Consider the following 20,203-nt stretch of genomic DNA (forward strand, 5'->3'; position numbering starts at 1 on the left):
GTTTTAAAAGTGGGAGTTGAAACAGAATAAGCTCATTTTTAACCTATTCACAGGTGAAGGATCTTGGCAAAGATACAAAACAGAAGAATGATATGAGCCTTCACCATGACTACTATTTAATTTTAGGTGGCAGTAATAATTCCCCTTCATGTAATTATAGTTTTACAGTAAACACAGTATAAACAATAAACTTCTGCTTCTATGTATAACAGAAAAAGCCTGTAGGCCATTTTCTCATACTGAATAAATTAATTCAAGCTATAAGGATGTATGTAAGGTAGATTCTAGGATAGAATTAGTGTTATTTTATGCATTATTTAAGCCTGAGGAAAGCGGTTTTTTCCTTCTAATCTTTCATTGCAATTTGCCAAGTAAACAATATTTTATTTCTGATACAAATATTTGGGTGTCGTCACATAGTCTTTTCTTATTGAATAATCCTAGCTAGCTGAATATCTGTCACAGTCATGGCACAATGATCTACCTACTAATAGAAAAAAATAATAATTGTTTTCATTCTTGCTTAATGATTTATGTCTGTTTCATGGGCTCCAAAGAGCTTTCTGTGATCAAAGAAGTTATCTTGAAGTTTGGCTGATTTCATCATACATGCTTTTTCCCTTTCTAACTTACACAACGCTCTGATTCTTTATTACTTTTCACATGTGTTTTGAAAGATGCAACCTGGACAATTATACAGCATAACAGCACCAACCTAACTAGAGTTAAAAGTGCTAATCGAGAGAACCCACACACTGTGTTTTTCAAGTATTCTGCCAGCCTAGACCAGCTTCAGGCTACAATAAACCTTGCAGATCACTGTGAACAGGAGCTTGCTTACTACTGCAAAAAGTCAAGGCTTTTAGATAAGTCAGGTAAGTAAAGCAGACAAACCTTATTATTTATGCCTCTTATTTTGCTGGCTACTAAAGTTATTTATTTCTAACAAGGCTATGGTGTTTTGCTACTATGGAATTTGAACAACTTCAAATATTGAGATCTCAGATTTCTGTAAGTTGCCAAGAGATATTTGAACCAGGAAAATGTAAATGTCGAATTATAATGCTTTTCTTTCAGAGAATTAAATTCACAAGTTAATTTCTCTCATAAGACTTTAAAATTAACAGAGATTGTTATTAAGATCTCCTCTTGTTTAGTCTTCCAATAATTTTTTAATTTTAAAGAAGGAATTAAATTATTACTGAGGAAATATTTTCTTAAAAGAGCACAAATGAGTGCATAGATACCAGCAGAAGTTAATGTGTGCACTTAATGTGCATATTGTGATTACTTGACAAAACACATCAATAACATTGAATTTCCACTATCCAGTATAAACATTCTTACAAAGCTCAGTAGTAAAATGTGGATTATTGACAAAATTATAATTGGAAAAAAAGAAAATAAATCTACTTTAAAAAATATTGAAGTTATGTAGTCTATTTAAATTTTAACTCTTAGTGACACAGAGCTGGTGTAAAACACTTTACTCTGAACATCTGAGTGCTCCAAATAATATGGAGGTAAAATCTTCATTGTTTACTTTCTTTTGAAAAACTTAGTGAAATTTTTTGGCTTGTGCACCAGAAACTCTAAAGATGCTAAAAATTGATTCCCTGGCATTCTTTCCTACTAAGCAGAGAGAATTCCTCTGCGTGAAGCCCTCTCTGGTTCTAGGTCTAAGCTCTTTCCTTATACATTCTTTCTCCCTAATTATGGCATGGGTATCTCTGGGCTTCTCAGGCTGGTGTTTGCTCTTGGAGAAATATCTGTTTGAAAACACCTCCACAGCAAAAAAAGTGAACCTGCTGTTTAAGGTGTCCTGCTGAACCTTCTTTTTACTGTGAGCTCCAAATTAAAGCTATGTTTAGATGTTCAAAAGGCTGGTTTGCCTCAAGCAGAAAGTTTAAAGCCTTATTTTTTGTCCAGGGAGATTGCATGTAAATCTGCTAAAATTATTCACTATCTATATTGTTATGCTGTTTATATTGAATATTTATAATATGCCCATAAATGTGCTAAAATAAATGTTTTAGAAGTGAGCAATCAGTTGTGATAAGTAACTTAAAATCTAGTTTTGAATGCTAAGAAAAAATAGATGTGAAAGAGACTTATATGAGACTTCTACAAATTTTCTAAAATAATTCTTTTTTTAAACAGAGTTTAATCACTCTCATTTCTGCTGTTTACAGTCTTCACTAGGTATGCCTTAGAAATAGAAAATTTGATGATGGTTACATAATACATTTTTTGGAACATACAGTCCACCTAACTGACTGTATTTTTGGAATGCACTGTATTCAATCAGCCTGGATAGCATTTGCAAATGATCTCATTAAAGAAGTCATTGCTTAATACATTTATGTGATCATTATGAAGAAATCTCTAACCATTTTAATTAATGGCTTTATTTTGCCTGGGCAGTACTTTCTGCCAAGGCAGTGAAAAAAAAAAACAGGCTAATCAGTATGAACTTGCAGCATTTCAGTAAATACTCTCTCCTCACCCTCCTGTACGAACAAATAACTGAGACCAGCTTTTAAACATACCCCTATGTCCCTAGTGCAACATTGGGAATGCTAATTCATGACTACAGTATAAACCTAAGGCATGCTGTTAAAGCAGCAGAAATATTCTTCTTTTTACAGTCTTAGTTGCTAGAACCTTTTTAAAGTGTTGTCTGATAAATTATTTATACACGGTCTCTGGGTTTTCTTCCTCCTGTGATGGTTTGCAAACGCAAACACTGATATTGGACATTGATGCCATTATGCAGGCCTGACTTTTCGAAAAACTGCTCACACTGTTTTTTGGCCTGCTGGGCTGACAGTTGTGTGGTAATGAATGCAGTCAATATGTTCACGATCTGAAAGATTGTCAGTGTAACAGAGGTCTTATCTAACAGTGAGGTTTAATAAGCAGTGGTGCTTGTAAGCAGAGTTGAGAGTAGAATAAATTCCAGCTTCTTCATGGGAGCCGAGTGCTGAAAATGGAGCTCCAGCAGAAGCAAAAAAAAAAAAAAAAGCAACTGTAAGAAATTCTATGGTTTAACAATACTTGATTGCTTCTCATGCCTTGACTTTCATGCATCCATCACCCTTCTTCCAGTTCATTTGAGATGGTTTATCTTTATGCTTCATATCATTTAGCTATCATGTGTTCTGCAGATATTTCTTCTGTTGCTATGCTTGCTTGGCAATATCTTTAAGCTTATTCCACAGTAATGTAACACTAAAGAAACTGAGTTTTATCATTTTGCTACAAACTATGCTGACTGGATGCACCACAGAGAGATGTGATAGTCCTGGGCAACCTCACTTCTGCTCATCAGATACATCAATTTACTAATGGGATCACCATTAACATGATTTCGGTTGTCTCTGAGTATATAAATTCTGAACCTGCTGTCCATGACCAAGCAGCTGTCTTTGGGCATTTCTGATTAACACCACTACTCAGCTACTCTAAGCTCATCACAGATATGAGTAGTAGTACTCTGTAGTATTCTTGGTAGTGGGATGGCGCCATTTCTGTGACTTCCCTCATTCTATTTCTGGTGGTTCCAACATCTGAAATTGATCTTTACTAGGGAATATAAACTATCCTGATTTTTAGGATGATTATGTCTCCACTTTCATGGACCTTTTTAAAAGGAATTATATAAATTGACTGCTTAAGATAAATTATTCTAATATCATGGCTGGTTGAACTAGGTACTGTGAGTTCCCTTTTCTACTAATGCAAGCAAAAATCTGTGACAATCACTTAATACATGATAATGAAGTATTAAAATGAAAAATTACTTATCAAGTAAAGGTGGAAATTTATTTTTTCCTGGTCATTTAAATGTTTTAGATTTGAGCTGGGTTTTTTGTCTTCTTAAACTTTTGGAAAATTATTTGGATGGGAAAGCTGAGAGAAGTAAGAGACAAGTCTGGGCATTGATTTTCTCTAACCTTTTTAGATGGGATGCCACTGAGCTGGTGGATTGGAAGAGCCAATGAAACTCATACTTACTGGGGAGGTTCCTTGCCTGCTGTACAAAAATGTGCCTGTGGACTGGAAGGAAGCTGCATTGATTCCCAGCATTACTGCAACTGTGATGCAGACAGAGATGAATGGTGAATTTTTACTGTTCATTATTTACAATACTTTTTTTGTAAAAAGTAAATAAAGAATATATGTAGGCTTTAACACATTTATAATACCAAGGCAGTTGGAAATCTAAGTTGCTGCAAAGTCATCTGATTCTTTGCTAGAGAACATAATTTTTCACAAAGTTATTGCTATATACATTAAGTATTATTGCTAGTTCTTTCACTCTAAATTTTGGGGAAGATTTAATTTTACACTTTCTAGTCTTTAGTATATTGCATGTTGTAAATTAGGACAATAGTTCTTTAGCACAACTTCAGCTAGTTTTAGACTTCTGAAGTAATTAAAGTTAAAACGTTCTGTGAAAAAAGTATATTTTTAGCATAATTTATAACTACACTTTAAGGTTTAGATTTTTTACATCCTTTTTTTTTCTTCTACAACATAGATAAAGAAAATTAATACTCTTGCTATCTTGCTGTCAATGAAGCAAAGCACTCATATGGAGTCCTATTCAAAGAGAATAAATGGATTTCTAGGATGTACATGTTCCACTCGTGACTAAAATTCTCTGGTGTCATTTACGATGACTTTCAAATAAAGAATATAGTGAATGAGCTCTTGTTACAGTGCCAGATCTGAACGTGACTTTTAATTTAGTAGGATCAGATACAAGTTTCTCAACAATAGCTCCAATGCAGCACAGGATTTGATAAAGCAGAGGGACTTTTCAAATGAAAGCTCTTCTTTTAAAGAAACTTTTATGGTCTTAAAATTATGAAGTCCCTTTAACTTAAATAAGTCAAGTTCAGTGAGTACATTAAGATTTGCATTTAAAAAAATGCATCAACATCTATTTTTTTGAAAGTGAGAAAATGTAAAGACTAGGAACTTTGGAACAACTTGATGTATACAAAATCAAGCAATACATCATTTTTTTCTTCTGAAGGTCCACCCTTCCTTTAATGGAGTGACTAGTGAGTTGAGTTGGAAAGTGCTTGTTCCCTCAACATGAGCAGGGAATTCAGCAAATACAGAAATGAAAGTACAAGAAAGAGTTAATCGAAGAACAATTCTTCACAAGCTTCAAAAATTTCTGGAGAAAAAAATTTCCTATTGCTGTAAAATTCACAGTGTGATATCTGCGATATTTATTCCACAAAAGAGATTAAAGAAACACATATAACACTAAGAATTTTCCTATTATTATGCTGTATGAAAATAAAAACAATATTAATTTCTAACACAAAAATAAGGTGTTAGAAGGTGAATGCATTTTGAGAAAAAAAATTAGCACCATTTCTCAGGCATGTAAAATGTTATTGCTCAGTTTTGTCGTGTATTCAATCCATGCTCACATATATGGGTTAGTTTTTAATGGTAATGTATTTGTAAATACAGTAGATGAGAGGATTATGTGCAGGTCTTCACATGCACATCCAGTAAGTTGCTTAGAATGTTTATGAGTGTATTGAATTGAAAGTGTAATGACTCAGGGTTTGTATTTCTGTTTGTATACACTTTTGACACTTATTAGTAGAGATTCTTCCCAGTGACTCCAGTGTTACAGCAGTTATGTGTACACTAATTTTGGTACTTGTGATTAATGTTGTATTTGGTTTCTAGAGACTACTGTTTCGGATCAGCTGACTAGATACTGTTCACTGGGTGGAAAAAGTAGGCAGAAGCTATGCTTGTTTGAGATGCATTTTGAGCACAGAGAACTAGTTACAAACCATGGTTTTGAAAAGCTGTTTTTTGACAGGCTACTTCTATAGTGAAATTTATCTTATTTTGTGCATTGGACATAGATTTAACTCTAAACTCCTTATTTGACTAATCAAAAGCTTTAAGTCTGTAGAACTCTAGAACAGAAATATTTAAAAAAAAATTGGTTCTAAAAATTTAAAAATTTAAAATCTTCTCCACAGAAGATAATTTATATTCAGTTGCCTTTTGTTTACAGCATCATTTTACTGAAACAAACACTTCTGGTATTTTGAGGGATTTTCTTTGAGTTCTAAATTAGAAACCTGCAATATCTCACCTCATGAAAAATTAACATTTAAAAAACTCCATGCTTTGCACTCCTCAGTTAAGCAAAATAGTTTTCTAAAAAAAATTGTCCATTTGTTTGCACTCTGCTCCAAAACAGATAAACAGAAATTGTATTCAGAAGAAGGATGATGGTGATAGGAAAGGGAGAGGGGAGAGGAGGAAAAAGTCACTAATTTTATTCAGCATGAGGAGTTTCTACTCTTTATTCTGAACTATCTGCTTTGCCCTTAAAGGGAAGAGTCAGCCATGAATAGACTGAATGGACAGATTGAATTTTCCAGAATAGTCCTGAGTAAGCGAGTATTTCCATGGATTTAGGGAAAGGAATTTTAAGGTCAAAATTGGTGCTTATGAAATCTAAAAATTCAGTTCTGGCACTAAGTCAACAAAGATTTTAAACAAGGAAATACGTCTAATATTACAAGTACTAGATGTGTGCTCAGAGTGCAAAGTTGCATATTTTCTTTTCTGCACATTTCATATTTGTAGCATATACTGTTTTTCCTGTAGTCAGCATGACTATACTTTTCTATTTGATTTTTTTAACTTTTGTCAAGGTGGAAAAAAAAAGACTTACTTGAAAGTTTTATTAAGTCATTAAATATTCCATATTGATGACGAAGGCAATTGCAGGTACAGTACATCCTCAGTAACATAAGATTAATTTTCAAATTTGGCTTGAGAAAACTCATTGACTTAGGCAGCCAGTTAGGTCCCCATTTATTCAAGAGGACTTTGCTCACACTTGTTTGATGGTCACAACCATAAAACTACCCACTTCCAATGAAATTCTTCTAGTCCTGTCAAATGAGCCCAATATCAACTCCAAATCATATGTTTCTATTTACAGGTTTTTGTATCACACATATACAAACACATATATACACGTACATATTCAGGCAGCCTTTTTCATTTTTTTAAGTTTCTTTCCTTTTCCTCTGGAATGTGTCAATGATAATAAAATATTTATTGGAAACATTTAGGAGAGCTGTGGCTTTCATTTTACCTTTTCAGGACAAATGATACTGGCTTCCTCTCTTACAAGGACCATCTACCAGTAACTGAAATTGTGATCACAGATACTGACAGACCAAACTCGGAAGCTGCTTACAAACTGGGGCCTTTGCTTTGCCGTGGTGATAGTAAGTAAATAATAAACAGTTTTTCTAAACAGTGATGCATTTTTTCTGCAATAACTTTTAAATGTTATTTGTTACAGACCTAAGATAGACTTCTCTAAAAATCTCATCCAGTTCTTTTTAGAATTAGAAAAAAATCATCCAGTGCAAACGATCAAAATTGTTAAAAATTATTTTTCGTGATACATATCAATAGTGAAAACAAAAAGTGTTATAAAACTTTTCAAACAGTTATTTTAGTTTACCCTACTGGAATTAAATTATGAATAAATCATTATATGAGGGGGAGTTTGTAGCTGGTTACCATGTCCTGAGGACATACCATTCACAAGGTATGTATGCATCCATCACAAAGCATTACACATATTATCTCCTCTGAATTTTTATGCATCTAGGAATACTATACTGTGAGAGAGTAATTCAGTGTATGCAATATCTACATGCAAATTTTCAACTACATGTAAGAATTTAAATTTTACAAATTTAATAGAATTCTAGATTTACATTCTAAATACATATATGTAAAATGACTAGAATAATATGTTTGTGCAAAATGACACCTTATTGAAAATTTGTTATGATACTTCTGTTTTTAATAATTTCCTTATTCAATGGAAAAGAGAACATGTTTGGCTTATGTTCAGTAGTAACGTATTACACAAAATTCTATGTCTGCTGCTGTTTGTAATCATAAATTAGGAATTAGGAGAAGAAATGCTATAAAAAACCCCAAAGAACTCAACTTTAGAGTTGGATGGGCCATATTTGATACATATTTGAGTAAATTATCACAATATTCAAATAGGTTCATTTCCTTAAATTATGTTACTTTGAAAGTTTTCATGAACTTTCCTGTTATCTATAATAATTATTACATTGCATATATAATAGATACAGTATTTAGATATATTTTTATTCTAGATGTGATTTTTCTCCTTCATCATATGATGTCATGTTTGGTTTTCAAATTTCTTCAGTTTATATGAGTAAGATAAATCAGTAAAGTACTGATTTATACTTTTAAGCTCTCTCAGTAAAGCACACATAAAAACCATATAAAAAAACCGTATAAACGAGTATGTATTTATTTTTGTATCATCTCTCTCTTGTCAGAGTAATTATGCCTGGAAGATTTGTTAACAGATGTGCGTTTCAGCACTGCATTCTGATATTCTTATGAAAATTCATAAGACTTAAAAATCCCATCGGGTTCTTTCACTTCACTAGTCTGACATCTGATTGTGAACTGATCATTTGTCCTACATATCATAATACTATGATATAGTATTGTGGTGTAATTCAGAGTACTAGGACCTACAGAGGTCTCATGCTTATAGGAGGATTAGCCATGAGTTGAGATCACTGGTCTCTCAGAGCTTTGTCAAACTAGTGTTTGAAGCACCCAAGGGTGGAGCCTACCCTTCTTCTCTGGGCAGCTTCTACCACTGCTGTGCTGTCCTCAGTGAGAATTCCTTTTTACTTTTATTAAGCCTGAAACTCTGTGCTTTCACCATAACCACTGTCTTTGATACTCACCTCTTACACCAAGGCAAAGACCCTGTACCTGTCTCTTTGATGATTTCCCTTTAGGTTTTGGAGTCTGCTGTCAGGTTCCCCAGGAAACCTTTTCCTTCCCCAGGCTGAAGCATCCCAGTTCCTCCTGCCTGAAGGGCAGGACAAGTGCTCCAGACCTGAACATTTCGGTGGCCTCCACCATACTTGCTCCAGTTTATTAATGTTTTCCTTTGCTAGGAAAAAGGAAATTGGAAGCCCAAGGGAGGTGTTCTTTTACAAATGTCTAATAGAGGGGGTAACTACCTCCCTCAGTTGACTGGCTATGCTCACTCAGCCTGTGATGCAGCACACCTTCATTGCGGCTACAGACAGTAGCCAGTGACAAAGACAGCAATGAAACAGAGACACTTAGGGCTTGTGTAGTTCTAATTACTGGGGGGAAGAATTTGTATTCCGCTACTCACCAACTTCCCAACTATTATTAATTTCATAACCTGACCTCAGACATGACAGATCTTAAAACATGGAAGTCAACTAGCTTCCTCGGAGTAATCTCTAAAACATACAGACAGCTTTGACACCCACTGACCTCCCTGACTTCATTTGATGTTTGCTTAGTCTGGGTGATTGAATTGCTGCAATATTTCACACTGATGATGAATGATCACAGTATTTCTAGACAAGCTGTGATAGAGAATTCTAAAATATCATGACAACAAGCACAAGAACTCAGTCTGAATGTCAGAGAAATATTCTTGTAATGTCATACAACATTATAGCATTTGACTTCAAAAAGAAGCTATTTTGAACTGAAACAAGCTCAGTGAAAAGATTTCAGAATATAACAGTTCATGGTCATAGTAGAGCAAAACCCTTGAAATAAGAACATTGATGTTGATTGTTAAATAATGCAATTTTTCTCAGTCGTTTACATCATAAAGACAGTATGGGAAGATGTGTATTTAAGGAGGTAAGAACTAAAATTTGAGAAAACAAAACAATTTTCGAAGGAAAATAATTGTGTCATAGATTTTGACATAAACTCAGTGTTAAGAAAACCACAAACTCTATGAGTGTATATAATAAAATATAAGTTATTATATAATTTTGGCATGTTATATCTATATTTAATATTTTTATGATGTATAATATATGATGTATTACCCATATTATGAAATTATCATATAAATATTTTATAGCATATATAATGAAGTCCAGAGAAGGGCAGTAAGGCTGATGAAGGGCCTAGAGGGTAAGTCCAATGAGAAAAGGATGAGGAAGCTGGGGATGTTTAGCCCAGAGAAAAGGAGGCTCAGGAGAGACCTTATCACTCTCTGCAACCACCTGAAAGGAACCTGTAGCCAGGTGGGGGTTGGCCTCGTCTCCCAGGCAGCCAGTGACAGGTCAAGAGGACATGGTATCAAGCGGCACCAGGGGACATTCAGGTTGTACATCAGGGGAATTTCTTCATGGAAAGGGTTGCTAAGCATTGGAGTGAGTTGCTCAGGGAGTCATCATCCCTGGAGGTCTTTAAGGGAAGACTGGATGGGGCACTCAGTGCTGTGGTCTTGCTGACCAGTCAAAGGTGCTGATCAGTCAAAAGTTGGACTCGATGATCTCAGAGGTCTTGTGCAATGTAATTGATTCTGTGATCTAGCCTACATAGGAAATTGTATATAATGTATATTTATATGTGTATCCATTTATATATATATATATATATATATATTTATTTATTTATTTATATATATATATATATATATATATATTTAGTATATAGACTATATTGAAATATATTAATATAATTCCTCATATATAATATGTGTTATAATAAATACTGAGTACAGGACTTGGTAGATTTTCTTCCAATGGTCATTGTGTATCAGCAGAGAATTTTATAATGAACATTTTCCTTGATATTCAGTTTTACAGTTAATGTAAATAGCTATAACTTGCAGTAATTTCTGAGTTCTACATATTAATTTTAACACCAGAAAAAACTGATTAAGTTTAAACTCTCTTGCCAGGCCACTGCTTCTAGCAACAATTTGAAGCTGCAGAAGGAAAGAAGACTACTATTAAGACTTTTTTCCTAACCGGAGGTTGCTGACACCCATGAGGGTCTAATTAAATGTACTTTTAATGACGTTTACCTTTGGATAGGTGAAGAATGCAGTAAAAGTCTAGTGGCAAATACCCATTTTTCAGAAGGGCTGACAAACAAAGGAGAATAGATATTCTTGGACTCAGAGTGTCATTTGAATACTCTTCAAGGAGATCGTTGCTATTTTTGCTTCTGTCACTCTCCAGAACTAAATGATACGATTGTATTTCACAGGGGATATCTTTTATTAAATAAGTTTCTGTTCTATCTGACAGACATCAGTTTTTTAGAATAACTGACTAGCATAGCATGTAAAAACATGGAGGAGAAGGTTTACTGTTATTTATAATACCTTCAATACTTCATTAAATTACTTGAATCTAAAAGATCATAAATTCTTATTCCATCAATAATCTATCCCTTGTGGGACAGTTACTTGGGAGGAAAAGAAAATGATAATGCCCACAGCAAAAAGAGTAGAACCATGAATAATTGGTTGAATTAAATTGCCATAAACCATGCACTCCAATGACTAAGTTTCCAAGTTAGATTTACTTATTTGGGTTCTTCTGAAAAGTCATGTATCAAATGCAGTCCAGCAGAAGTTGGCTCTTTATTGTTGCATTTTTTTTCACTCTTTTATTTAACATTCCATTTCTGTACTTGGCTTCTTTATTTTAGGTTTTAAGGATTGATCTCTTCAATGAAGTATGTTACTTATAAGAAAACCAAACCATATTAGTCAGAGCAAAGCAGGAGAGAGTAGCCTTCTGTAAGAAAAAAACCCCAAAAATAATATAAATATAAATATAAATATAAATATAAATATAAATATAAATATAAATATAAATATAAATATAAATATAAATATAAATATAAATATAAGTATAAGTATAAATATAAATATAAATATAAATATAAATATAGTTTATGTTATAAAGTTATTACAAGTTGCATTCAGATGTTATTGATTTTTTCATCACTTTTGATAAAATTACCTGACTATATTTATAAGATGCCAAGGTACAATGAAAGTATTAAAAATATTTTAGAAGAATATGGCCATTTAAAAAACATTAGTCAGTAGTATTCAGTGATACTCAGCACCACACATATGAGTAGCACTCACACGTTTCTGTCACATTCAAGATGAAGTACTGATTTATTACTGATACATTTCTATAATCCCCTTTCTGCTCTGCAATATGTTTAATAAATTTTATGGTATGACTGCTGGTATCAGATTGAAAAATATATCTAACTATAGTGAAACTTAAGATTAACATTAACATATTTTAACTGAGCCGGATAACAGGAAAGAGTTTGAAGCATATGAGAATGAACAAAGTCTTTGGTACATTAACAGATAGAAATTCTATGGTCTTCATGAAAAAAGAAAGAGTTATCTTCATTATTTTTGTCATTATTGAAGCAAAAGCTAGATGTTGAATAAATTCCAATAGAGTCAGTTAGTGGGAGTAGATTAAAAAAAACCCACCCTTCTCTGTTGGGTTGTTTGTTTTCTTGTTCTTTTCATTATAAGAGCTGAGGAGACATATTCTGATTTATTAGTATGAATATCCAGTAAGAATTAGGACTTAAAAATAAATCCAAAATACTGAAATTTAGCTAATGTGCTAAAATTATGTGTATTAAATGGGTGATTATAATCTGTCAGCATAAGACTAATTCTTGGGCCAAAACTAAAATTGTTGATATGGATCTTAATAAAAAATAATATAGATGCATATGTATAGATAATATAATGCATTGTAAAGATGATATATCATTCAGCAGGAATTTACATTTATAAAGATAAGAGTAATACTGGTGAAGACACAGATAGACTTTAATAAGGTATTTGGTGGCGTCTTGTTTACTTGGCTGAATTAAAAAAAGTATATTCAACTCCAAAATGACAGTGCAACCATGTAAGTGCAAGCAGATAATCCATTCAATGATGTGAGTTCTCTGTTTGACATTTAAATGAAGAATGAAATAGTGTGAGCTTTGGATGTAACATAGACTAACTGTATCAACCACTTGTGATACCTTCATTAAAGCAGCTCAATAAATTTCTAATTTAGCAAAAAAAAAAAAAAAAAAATTTGTTTCATCTCTCTTCAGCACCCTGAGAAATCAGGACATGTCTTTTACTTCCCAAAGCAGAATTATTTGTAAACCATATGTTCATCTCTTCCCCCTTATTTAGCTTTATATAAAATATTATTAATTCATATTTGTCCTAACCTCAGTCTAATCAACATTGTTTTGGTCCTCTTTGCAGCTTCCTGCATAATCAAGAGGTTTAATTTAAGTCTGTGATTACAGTTTTACATATATGAAGAGAATGTAAGGTTAAAGGGTAGCATTAAAGAAGTTGAGGTTCATTTTTCAGTGAAAGCATTTAAATCGCTTTGCTGAATTTGGGAATAATCTGAGGTGATGTGTTAAACTTAAAAAGTGTTTTGTAGAGGAAGAAATTGAATACATACATATGCACAAACTGACAGTAAAAGCATTTTGAATTTTCCATAAATTGACATTTTTTAATGTAATGAATTGAATATTATTCCTAGACTAAATTCTCTTTTTCAGACAAGAACTGATTCAGGGAATTTATATAAGTCTGTGTTATATTAGACGTTGAACTACATTATCACAGTTTTCCCTTCTGGTCTTTTATCTGTGGATCTTACAGTTAAAAAAACCCCAAAGTACAAAATATACTGTTCGGCAGCATAAGGTCTTTATTTTCTCTGCCTCAACACTCACTGTCCCTGCTGACAGAATGAAGATGCAACCATTGGAGATATGACAAGGAATTGATACAAATGATGAACAGATTTCAGTTTTGAGTAGGAACTTGAAGAGCATTACAAATTGCAATTGCACAGTTGTTTTGAGAAGACTAATTTATCTGTCTTGTTATTATTGTCCCTTTTTTTTTTGTTTTAAAGTTTCAAGTTGGTAAGGCTAGTTCATATATGCCAAAAACATATGTATATTTTTCAATAAAAATAACTTCATGTATAATTTATAAGAATGTGATCTTCCTTCTTTTAGGAAGACTGCAGTCTTACAGCTTAGATAAAATGCTAAAGAATATTGATTTCCTAACCTGTTTGGCAGGTCCAGAAAACTAAATAAGAGACTGTGAGCCAGATGCTTTAAAGTTAAGAAATTATTTTCCCACCCTGATTTACAACAATATAAGATACTTTGTAATATATTTTTCCTAAACCTGTATTTAAGCTGCTTTATTGATAGAGTATCTTTCCATTCATAAATTACACAATTCCCATAGCTGAAAAGAACAACAGTTAGACAAGAAAAAGTACTAAATTAAGAAAGAAAAAAATAAAACTTCCTATCCCAGCCCTCCCCCAAGGACACCATTTACAAATATCATTCAAATGCTTCATTGAAGCTAATTGTATCATTACTTTACTGGACTGTTACTGCCCCTATTGCCTCTCTTCTAATTGCTGGCAATGTTGTACCAATTTTGTATAAATTACAGTATTAAACTTCCTATTGTGTTTGAATTACTGGTAACAGACAGCCCATTATTTTTAAATAGCTGTGATACACAGCTGTTAGTCACAACAGTTGTGAAGTTTGCTCTGTGGGGGCCTTGACCTGACACAGTGGAGGAAGATGGGTTTAAAATTGATGCCAATGTGTAAGGCTGCTGCTTTTGTCTGGTGGCACTTTTCACCGGTTGGTAACATCAAGAAGCCCACAAGGCAGCACAGGAGAGCGAGGTGCAAAGCTACGTGTTCCCCTCCCAGCCCCAGCCATCTGTTCACAGCTGCCTTACCACGTAAACCTTGTCCTGATGGCTGCTTTAACTTGTGATAGCTGGCAGTGCTCCTGAATGTCAAAAGTCACAATGAGCAATTGTCAGAATATGTGTGAAAATCCTGCCATGCTGCTTTTCTAGGATTTTCTAGCTTTGGGTTCCAAACCCTTCCAAAAATGGTAAAAAATCTGCTGGAATGAGGGAATGGACTTCACTGGCTGTGGACTAGGCCTCCATATGCACTGTATTATGGGGTTTGATTTTGCAGGGAAGAAAGAAATTTTCAAATCTTTTTTTTTTTCTTCTCCCTTCCCATCCTAAAAGCAGAACATGGCTGGAGCAAAAATTACATTTCTGCATAACTGTTAGACTGAGATCACTGAGATTATCAGGAGAGTATTCAATAGGCTTGATCAATTAGATAAGAAAGTATTGAATGTCTCATTTGGTTTAGAAAGCAATATAGCTTAATAAAGAAATACTGATATATCTGTAAGGATTCAGTAATATTAACAAGGTACTTCTAGCTGAACAACATAAATGAAGATTATGTCCTTATTAGAGGAGGGCGATATTAGAGATTTTACATCAGCATTTTAAAACTCATTAGCAAAGCCTTGCAAATTATGATTGGATGCTTACTTAAAAATAAATAAAACCAGGAAAATATCTATGCTAATTTATTAAATTTTGAAATTTATTTCTTTGATTTCTTCTACAGTAATTTGGACAAGGGTATTTGTCCTGCATTCTTTGAGATATCTGATAAATTTCACTGGACTACAACAATAACAAGTCTATTTTCCTTGTTATGTAAAATATATATTTAATAAGTCTCATAGTTATTGCTTGTACTAGCTAATCCTGGAGTTGTAAAGGTTAGAAAAGACCTTTAAAATAAAAGGTCTTAACTGTCAGCCTTGCATCAGCCCCATGTTCACCATTGAAACATGACCCCAAGTGCCATATCCACAAGTTTTTCATAAACTTTCATGAATCGTGACTCCACTTTGGGAAGTCTGTTACAATGCTTTACAACCCTCTCAGTGAAAAAAATATTTGTCATATTCAATGTAAACTTGAGGCCATTTCCTCTCCTCCTGTCACTTGCAACCTGGGAGAAGACCATGGGCACTGCCTCACTACACCTTCCTTTCAGGTGGTGGCAGAGAACAAGGTCCCCACGAGCCTCCTTTTCTCCAGGCTAAACAGCTCCCTCAGCCATACTACTTTAATGCAGGTATAATACTTCCTTCATTGCTGCTGTGTTTGCTTACTTCATGAAAGGATACATCAGGCCATAAACGGACTTCCCAGCTGAGATGAAATTAATAATTTCCTAAAAATGAATAGTTTCCTAATAATTGTTTTTTTGTTGCCTGAGCTAAGCACCTTATTCTTGATGAAACATTATTCTACATTCTAATAGTGCCTATCTTTTTGTGTTATGAGCTAACATGGAAACTTCTGTGGACTCTCTGAACACTGCAACCCGTTCTTAGACCTGGGAATTTTCTTCTTTTTATTGTATATAAAATTTTCTTTTATCGGTTACAAAACTTTTCTTTTGTTTATCGGTTATAAAACTTACACTAGAAATGTTAGATAACACTGTATTTATCATCCTTTCATTCTGATAACCAGGAACATTTTGGAATTCAGCTTCCTTCAACACAGAGACATCCTATCTGCATTTCCCCACCTTCCAAGGAGAATTCAGTGCAGATGTCTCATTTTTCTTTAAAACTACTGCGTCTTCAGGAGTGTTTTTAGAGAACCTGGGAATTCAAGACTTCATAAGGATAGAGCTACAGTGTAAGTAACATGACTGATGGTGGTTTTGTTGTTGTTGTTATTATTATAAAAATTGGATTTTATTAAATTTAAAGGGGGGTATTTAAAAACTGTTCTCTACCATTATTATTTCTACTGCTACTACCAGATCTTTATCATTATTGGAAAAAATCACAGCACTGAGACTAAAAAAGTATCCATTTGAGGAAATTTTCTGTCCCAGGGGTTTCTTAGTCTAAGAGTACAGCAATCAGCCCCTGACTGCTAAGACTGTTTCTACTTCTTGTGTTCAGTACATCTCTACCACCAAATTATCTTTCTCCAAATTTTAAGACCAGGCATTATATACGGCTACTGGAAGATTCACTCAATCACCATGTGTGACTCAGACCTCTTGTGCCGCAGTATCTTAAATCACACATTCTCATATTTTTTCTTTTTGGTTTTTTTTTCTCCAATTTTTTTTTCATTTTTTTTGTGCAGACACAAATTCTTAGACTTACAAGCAGAAATAATTTTTTGTTGCATAACAGAGAATTAAATATCCCACTAAATCTGACAGAAGGTGACCAACGTAAAATGAAACCTTTATCTTAGTTGACCCAATGTATTGTTCTTCAAATACTGTCCTTTTCAATAATTGCTCATTATTGAAAAGGACAATATTTGAAAGGATAAAGCATTTTTTCATTAGACTTTGGAATTAATTTGAAATGTCTCATTAATTGAAAAATCTTCTTTTTGCCTGGTGACTCTGAGAGTTCTCTAAAATTGTTCTTTTGAATGATTTTTACCTTGGGATTAGACAGTTCCTCCTTTTTTTCCAAATCATTTTTTTTATTTTCTAGAGAAGAATACAAATATATATCTATGTTTTATTGCAAAATAATAAAATATTTTTATTATAAAGTAAAATATTCTGTTTTCTTGGGGTTTTTTTGTCCATGTTAACATCTTATGTTAATGAAACCAACAGAAAAACACCTTCCGTAGTTAGTTTAATTATAGAATATTGTTTAGTGTTTAATGAAATTGTTTTTCATCATCTCAAACTACAGTGCTGTATTTGAAAACTACCCTGTTTTCAACACTGTTTTTGCCAGGTTTTTGGCAGTATGAAGTGCCTTCTGTTAAACCTCTGTGAACAGTTTAAAGGACAGCAGCATTGTAAACTCAGTGTCATGCAATACAGAAAATGCACTGGATCAGCACTTCAGTGCAGGCTCTCTGAAGCAATGATGATAGTCTTGTCTGAGAAATTATTTTCCATTTTCAAAACAAACAGTTAAATCATGGAAGCATTAAAGGAATGGTTCTGAGAACTGAATTTATTCAGACATTTGATAGAAGACTGTAAGTTTTTCTTCAGAATAATAATATGAAGACAGACTCATGTCACTTGTCCCATTCATTCATAAGCATAAAAACCATTGCATACTTATGGGTTTTATATGAATAGGTAGGTGTGAGAGAAAAGCAAAAGGCTGAATTGGTCTATAATTTCAGCATCTAAAAAAGCAAAATTGTCTCATTATTGTGTAGAATATAGAAATATTTCTTCATCTCCATAAACACCCTAATTTGTTGAGTGGACAGAACCACTATTTTTTTTATGTCATATCTAAATTAAATGTAGGATTGTTTGTAGTGGATCCAGAATTGTCTGGTGTTATTGTGGAAAATATCAATCAGAAATGAGCAATATATATTTCCATCAAGAGTACCTTTCTTAAAAAAATTAACTTGAGCATTTCATATGGTATAAGATGACTTGTATTTTATCATCATATAACTCCACATCCTTTATAATAAATGTGAATGTAAATTTCCAGCCTACACTTATGTTCTACTAATATTTTCTAAAAATTAATATATTTTATTTGTGTAATAGTAAATAACAATAACATAAATGTCAGATGTCGCTGTTTAAGATGATGATGTGAGAAAATGTTTAAAACTTATTATGTCAATAACATTTGACATTCAGTACTTAGGAAGACTAATTTTTTGTAATATTATATTGATTGTTTTCAAACTTTATATCTAATTCTTTTATTTACGGGGTAGTGATCTTTAGACATTAAAGTCTAGCTTCAAATGAAAAAGTCAGATCCAGAAACGTAATACGAAATGTGAGACATAGAGCTATTCTGCTGGTTTTATGAAGTTATAAACACTGTAGTGTATCTGTGTACACATTCTAAAACACTCTTGCAGAAATGGTGTGTGCATTCTAACTGTATTTTCAAAGAGAGGGTAAGTAAAAGAAGATACTTGTCTCAAAGGACATATTTGATCCCTTATTTTTGTTTTGCAATAAGTTATAATTTCATGTTGAACTTCTTCCTGATTTACTGATTTACTGCAGAAATTTGGGTGAAAGCTACAAAGCTGATTTAATGCTGAAGAGTACACTCTGCTAAACACTTATTAAGACCAAAGGTTACATACTCTAGCCAAAGGTCTGAGTATTTTCTATTGAATGCTCACTGAAGGTTTATTTCCAATGAGTTAAACAGAAGTTTAAAGTAGGGTTGGAAACACAATGGTGTATTGATTTGGTTGGGCTTCCATAGTTGCTTTGGAAGTAGTTCAGAGCAGTGCAATATGCAACTACTGGTGGCCTTTGTCTGCCCAAATTTGCAACTTACTGTCCAGGATGAGTGTAGTCCAACTGCTTCCTTTACAGAAAATGTTAGGATTTTGCATTCTCTAGCATATTAGCTGGTAATCACTTTCTGCTTCTGCACATGATGCTTACACTCAATACTCTGGATGGTTCTCTGTAGCTGTACTTTCTGTTAGTCATTCTAGCCACAGCTAGCCACTGACCACTCTCCATGACTACCATCAGCTTCCACTCCACTTTGCCAGTCTGTAGTTGTGCTCTGCCTATGTTTGAATGCACTAGGGTTACAAAAGTTCCTGCAATGCTTGGATGGTTTTTAAGTGACACCAATGTAGGTAGGACACAAAAAATATTTTTGTGCCAGAAGAGAACTCCAGGATGCATTCTCTTCTGCTACCTAAGAAATTACGAAAGTGCTCTGTGCATATGTCCTTTTTTGCAAGATAACAAATTTTAGAATCCAGAATCATCCTTTCACATCCTGTGGCATATTCCTTAGGTGGTTCTTATAAAACCAAATTTCTTTCAAATTTGCAGTGTTGTTGCTATATTACAGAATTTTAAGTGATTATATCTTTCACTTTTTCTGACATATTCTGGTTAGTCTTCAGACACTACAACAGATGACCATGAACTCATTCTTGTTATTTCAGCCTTCATATGTAGAACTTGAGGGATTGCTTCCCTTTTTTCAAGATTATATGAATTTTTTAGTGCTACAAACATAATTCATTATTTCAGTGGTTGTTTCAAAATATTTCTTATGCATTTTCTTGCCTTTAAAATTTAAACAGTAACTTTATTTATCAGATCTGTCATTCTGATATGCTATTCAATAGGCCCATTCAGTGAGTTCAAAGCAGAACTTGTGTTTTCAGGCTTAACTCCAACAGTATCCAGAAGATTACAAAGACCTCTCTGCAGAAGGTAACATTCAGTAGAAATTCTTTTTAGACAGTCACATGGATTTTCTGTTGCTTTTGTTCTCCTACTGTGTGGTTGCTTTTTGCTTTTTTTTTCTTTTATCCCTTTATAAGGAGAGAGAGTTCTCAGCTTTTTCTAAA

At 33.4% G+C, this 20,203-nt stretch overlaps 1 protein-coding gene across 1 annotated transcript in view; it reads left to right on the forward strand.

Annotated features, from left to right (window-relative positions):
* The window catches only part of CNTNAP4 (contactin associated protein family member 4), a 203,137-nt gene that overhangs the window by 159,482 nt on the left and 23,452 nt on the right, over positions 1-20,203 (forward strand). The window contains exons 13-16 of the mRNA XM_059836635.1: positions 678-875; positions 3,965-4,121; positions 7,168-7,295; positions 16,361-16,531. Of these exons, the coding sequence (XP_059692618.1) occupies positions 678-875; positions 3,965-4,121; positions 7,168-7,295; positions 16,361-16,531 (654 nt within the window). The remainder of the gene's footprint in view (positions 1-677; positions 876-3,964; positions 4,122-7,167; positions 7,296-16,360; positions 16,532-20,203) is intronic.

This window comes from Haemorhous mexicanus, chromosome Z (assembly GCF_027477595.1).
Source record: "Haemorhous mexicanus isolate bHaeMex1 chromosome Z, bHaeMex1.pri, whole genome shotgun sequence".
NCBI lineage: Eukaryota > Metazoa > Chordata > Aves > Passeriformes > Fringillidae > Haemorhous > Haemorhous mexicanus.